Source organism: Perna viridis, chromosome 13, assembly GCF_037379345.1.
Source record: "Perna viridis isolate PV_CMFRI_1.1 ecotype Kerala chromosome 13, ASM3737934v1, whole genome shotgun sequence".
Taxonomy (NCBI): Eukaryota; Metazoa; Mollusca; class Bivalvia; order Mytilida; family Mytilidae; genus Perna; species Perna viridis.
In genome coordinates this window covers 4,612,887-4,618,942 of record NC_142457.1, presented here as the reverse complement: position 1 = coordinate 4,618,942, position 6,056 = coordinate 4,612,887, and the positions used below count along the sequence as shown (strand labels likewise).

Genomic DNA, 6,056 nt, shown 5'->3' with positions numbered 1-6,056 from the left:
TGAACTTCGTGAGAATTACGAAACATCTGAAAGTTATCTGTTACGATTTTTATACTTAGAACAGAAACACTGACCATTAATTTTATAATTAAATAATTTGATTTAATTTATATCACAAATGTATGACATAATGTAAAAAAATATACATAAAAACAATAATATTTTTTGAACGGTGAATGAATGAACCGTGATCGACTAAAATTGGAACATGAATAACGATCGAGTGATTGTGGGATGATGATCACGACGAGTATACAATTGGAAATTCAATGTAAATTTTGAAATCACGATTTGTTTCCTCATCGGGTTAGCTAATTTACATTAGCCCAACAGACACATTGTTTCGTTTATTAATCGCGGACTTCCTGTTTTAAATTACGTCCCGCAGAATTGAAAGATTTAGTGTCAGGAACTGTCAAGGGGTATGTCAGTTTAGAACAGCTTTTCGTATTTTCTTTGTCACGACCCAGGACAGCCTCTGACAGACCCTGGCAGGATATGTCAGGATTTTTGTTTTATCTGCTGTCGAAGAACAGAAATCCTGACAGATTCTGACATAATTTAAGAGAGGTTAGAAGTGATCGTAATTGTATCTGTCTGCTTTTATGATATAATTCACATTGCACTAAAAAATTCTAAAGATATAACAAAAATAATCTTTAAAGCAACAAGTATGTTTAGTGCTGCTGTCGTTATACCGTTTGTATTGGTTTATTTTGATTTGTATTTTTTTTTTTTTTGAAACCTTTACAGTGATTCGGCCTCTTTTGGTTCTTGTTCTTGTAAGACAATCTATTTGTAACCTTGAAGAAAATAAAACACCCGGAAGAATGAATATCTGTGGTCAGCATAATGGCACTATGGTACTGCAATGTAACATACAAACTGCGAATAGGTCTCCATGGGGGGGGACCTAATCCTGACAATTCAAGTGAAAAGAAATTTATCATTCGGGCGTTATGATCTTAGAATAGAACGTTTGTCGAATAAAGAGGAAGGAGAATATCAACGCTTGGCTATTAACCTTCCGGACCAAATAAGACAGAGAGAATACAATCTTCACATCAATGGTAAATATTATATACAAATTGCCTCATACTTGAAACATATTTTTGCTCTAATATGTTATAATGTACATTTATAAGTAACGTACTATAGTTGATGTTACTTGTAGGTATATGACCCCTTAGTGAACTTTGTGACCCCTTAGTGTATGGTTCTCATTAAGTTTCGTTTATTTTAAAATTGGATGCTGAATGCTCCTTTTTCATGAATAATCAAGACGGTTAAATAGCATATCATTTCATCTTTAGGACTTCAGAGTTGTGGCCCTTCGCAAACCATAAAGACTTTAATAAACATTCACGAGACAAATATAACTCAGACGTCTGTTTTAAGGATTGTTACAACACAAGAACCAGACGACAACACAAGTAAAACAGGTATAAAATATAAACTTGTAATAACGAATTGCAAAACTACAATGTGTTTGTTGGGTTTGTTTTGATGGCGGCATACACCGAAAAACATTCATACATATTCACTTAATATGAAGTCGAATTAAATGTTTAAGAAATGTGCTTTTTAACAAAATATGCCAATTTGATTCGTATGTTCAATGTTAATGTCAGGCAAGCATACACTTAGAACAATCGTCCCTTAGCAACTGAATTCCTAAGTCGAGGAAAACAGCCTGAGATTATCCACCAAGCTGCTTTCTTTGAACAAACAACACATCGTGTTTGCTTTGGTATTTTTTTTTTATCACCGTGTTGAATCATTGAAAAGCTAAGCAATACGGTTCAAGATAATTTAAATGGCTTTGTAAAATATACATAAGGACATGGATATATATTTGTATTTATGTACAGTGATCGTGCCTCGATAGAGCCAAAAAGCTGTTTTACATAAATAACATTTGAATTCCTTCTTGTAGGTATTATTGATGTTGCTTAAAACTTTATGCAGTGTTACGAAAAGCAAAAACTGCTTGAAAATGCATCCTGGATTTAATCATTTAGAACGATGTTCCAATGTACATAAAAAAATACAACAACTTTCTTTAATCCCTGTTTGAAAAAATAGGATGCATACAGTGAGAATGGTGTCCGCCCGTTTGTCTTTTCTTTTGTCTGTTCATCCGTTCTACCTCGCAAATCCTCTGAAACTGCTGAATGGAATTTAATGACACTTTCACAGATGATTTGATACAAGATGCCATTGTGCAGCTCCAATTTTGTCTTCCATCTGAATGCTTATGGGGTATCTTATAATTATTGTGTCTATAGTGAAGCGAGGGTATAACAAAGTCAGCCCTGCGAACAGTTGTCTTGGTTTTGAAAAAAATAAAACGTACAACGAATAACACTGAACATAAAATATTACAACAACCACTGGACTGTGTTTCTTGCTACTTGAGAAAGTCACATACGATATGTGGCAGGGTTACAGAACTTTGTGAGCGCTCATTACTCCCCAATTTGTAAAATTCAAAATAGAAAATCAACTGATAAACATACTTTGTCTACTCAAACAGAAGTATCAATAAGAACACGTACAAGATTTGTTGAACGTATTTCATAAACTGTCTTTGTGAAAAAAAAAGATCTTTGTGAAAAGTGTTTCTTGGGAGTAAACATGCACCGATAGCATAAAGGTTAACAGACATGTACAGATAACTCCCCAAAGACATTGTGTTTTCAATATAAAATCGATTAACTCGAGGAAAGGTATTTAAGTTCATCAAATTACTTTATAATTATTTGTTAAATAAAAAAATATAAAACATGTATTTTTAGGAAGGGTTAGCTGGTATTTGCCCAACGCGGGGTGAGTTTGTTCAGAATTAAGGACAAAAATGACAATAAATCAGCGACAGTGACCATTCTAAAACTAATACAAACTTGCTGTTAAAATATGAAGATTTCCATAGGGGAAACACAAAACATAACCACCCGTGTACAGTAAGTAGCAATCGCAACTGGATAATATGCATGAACTAGAAATGGTATATAATAATATAAACACGACCATTCAACATGCAAGGAAGCCAATATTTGGTAGTATAAAAGTGATTGTATAAAGTGGATAACCTATAAATGGCATCCCTAAATAGGTCGCAAACATAGTTTATTGACTTTCAAATACATCAGTAGTAGCTCAAAACCAATGAAGTTTACCAACCCAACAACTTGATATACGAATATGATTCTGGGTTGTTTTGTATATCTTTGGAGTCGTCTTGAAAGTCCAGACGTTATTTGCAATGTCATACCTCTAACTGATTCATATTTTAGTTTTATTCATACATGAAACTCTAGCGGCTGCGTTTAATATAACAAGATTTGGTGATAAAACTTCAAATATATGTTAGCCAATTTCAAACTTAAGGAGGTAAAATAAATGTCGTTTTGAGAGGAGCAATTGTTTTTGTAATCTTTATAATCTTTTCATCTATTTCTAGATTTCTCTTTGCGTGTCACACATATTGCACAAAGCAGGCAATAATCGACGGAATTGATCGTCATGATATTGACGATCTGAATCACATAGCTGGAACATCAGGTGAATATTATCATTTCTGTTTTTACGCAATTGAATGTTCTTGTCTCAATCTTCGCCGATCATGTTTCATTTTCAACCATTTGTATTTTTGTGCATTTCGTCTTTTATCATCACCGATATTCGACTCCGTACCAAAATTACCATTGATCTAGAACCATCAACACTTTTTTCTCACTCAATTCAAACCGAACATGACTATTTTATATCAAAATCAAAATGATCTTCCCAACGGTTATTGAATTTAAGGGAAAATTAATCAACAGCAGTAAATCGGCTCATTTTTTTAAATAAACGGCATGATTATCGTAGTTATCCAACAACGAGAACATGGAGGTTTTTTTTTCATTTTCTGGGAAAACTATATTTATTGTCATTGCTTATCAGTGCACCTCGCCAATGGTTATATTCTTGTTTATTTTAGTTTTATGGGTGTTTTGTTCAATACTCTATGCATGACATGTGTAATACCACCTTTGTATTACCGATAGTCAGCCATTTAATCGTTTCAGCCATGCGTACGAACTTAGAGAGCACATACATCTTTTTGCTTTATCGTATATATATATGATAAACATATTATGTTTTGCCAGAATTGGCTCTTACTAGTTTGATCATTGTGTATTCTTGTTTTATTTTATTTGTCAAATATAGATTCACCTCTTGTGCAAAGTGAAAATAATCGGAATCCACAGATTGTATGTATTGCATATAACCTGTTGCTTTAATTCACTCGTATTAATGTGAATTTTGTTAAATACATGAAACTTAAATATTATCGTTATTTTTCTTCTATTTTAACAAGTAATTGGTTTCACTCTTAATATATAATTTTTGGTTCAACAGAGAACGCCACAGCCTCAATTAAACTATGTTGAGCTTGAGCTTCATCCATCAATTCAACATTTTGTTTCTCTGAGAGATGATAGGACTATATATTCTGAGATAGACCATTTTGCAACATCTTGAATACAATCAGAGATAAACGACGACAATTTTGTCCAGTGCATTGAATAAGAACAATCGATGCCTGTTAACTATTTTATAAACTGTACTTCGGTTAATACTATTTTATACATTATGTTTCTCTTTCAGAAATTATGAAGAGGCATATGCATACTGTGTTGTATATAGCTTCAATTAATGCAACATACATGTTTTCAAACCTGTTCACGAAAATTATTATAATCATGATAGACTGTCGACTATACTGCACAGATGCAAGCATCATATTTCATTTCATTGATAGAAATATAACATTAAGTTGTTTTGGACAATTTATAATTTTACAACTTATACACATTTAAAATGATATTAGCAAATATGTCCCATATATTGCATTCCATCAGAATTAGGATAAAGTTCCAACACACTCTCCGGCATTATTTCCTATTTGACTCCACCAGCTTTTTTCTTTTCTTTTCCAAATACCGTGGAATTAGCCACCCATACACATTACACATATACATGTCCAACATCTTCAGTATATTCCTTTTCTTATTCGTGGATTTGCATGAGGAGGTGGTTGGCCGTTTTCTAATCATAGAGCAGTGATCTTTGATATAGACCAAAACGATACAATTGAAAGTGAGAATGATGATGCAGATGACGATAAGTACATTGTGTATAATTAATAATATTATTATAGTACTTCAAGATCATTTATGTCTTCTTTGTCTGTTGAAAAAAATAGTCCCAAGATTGAATTTTATTGGAAACGTTGACAGAATACTATGAATTCTGAAAAGATCTATACGAAATCATCAAAATACCAAGCAGCATAGGACACTCATCTGCCATACGAAATGATGATTTACAAATATACCTAAAACATTAAAGAACAAAACTAAATGTGTCTACAAACATCACTGAGCACAGGGAGATAATTTTTATTTTTCCATAAAATGTGGGAAGAAAATAAAAACAAAGAAACAGGTTTTCAAATATTCACTGCGAAAACATGAATTTTCGGAGTGCACATACATGCAGATATAAACACACCAAATACGTGGGTATACGTTATGCCAGAGATTCTGTAGCGATACGGTCTTTTTTTATCGCGCTAGATTTCTTACAATTAGGCTTCCAGAAAAGGATCATGTTGCTACAAGATTGAAGTCATCACTACAGAGGTTTTATGGTCGTCAACATGAACTCGTGGGTCATTATGGTGTTTCCTTCTGCACCACGATAACTAATTTGTTCAACGTAAAACGTCCTTCCTCTGACGTCAGCCCAGGACTTATTATGAACAACTCGGTGAGGTTTCTAGAAAAAACAAAGGAAGCTTACCCTACCGATGCACCTGATCCATGCTTCTAGACTTTAGCGGAGTCCGAGTTGTTTATTTACTTAATTTTACTTTGTATGTATTATTTTCGTTATTTTATGTTCTTTTTTCGGTGTGTCTGTTTTCCATGTCTGGTATTTGTTCCTGTAAATATTCTTTTGATTTTCGCTAGAATTTTGGCTCCCTTGATTAATCCTTTTTTTTT

At 33.0% G+C, this 6,056-nt stretch overlaps 1 protein-coding gene across 4 annotated transcripts; it reads left to right on the top strand.

Moving 5' to 3' along the window:
- Window positions 1-673: 673 nt before the first annotated feature.
- Window positions 674-5,203, top strand: LOC148599322 (uncharacterized). Of its 4 annotated transcripts, none has more exons than XM_088558351.1 (5): window positions 674-1,070; window positions 1,314-1,442; window positions 2,799-2,963; window positions 3,464-3,564; window positions 4,408-5,203. In XM_088558351.1, exons 3-5 carry the CDS (start codon window positions 2,917-2,919, stop codon window positions 4,437-4,439), a joined length of 180 nt encoding a protein of 59 aa, XP_088414477.1. In that variant the 5' UTR covers window positions 674-1,070; window positions 1,314-1,442; window positions 2,799-2,916; the 3' UTR covers window positions 4,440-5,203. The 4 variants fall into 2 exon arrangements, 2 of the variants coding, with proteins under 2 accessions (XP_088414477.1, XP_088414476.1); XR_015917927.1 differs by lacking the exon at window positions 4,408-5,203 and adding an exon at window positions 4,216-4,336.
- The last annotated feature ends 853 nt before the right edge of the window (window positions 5,204-6,056 follow it).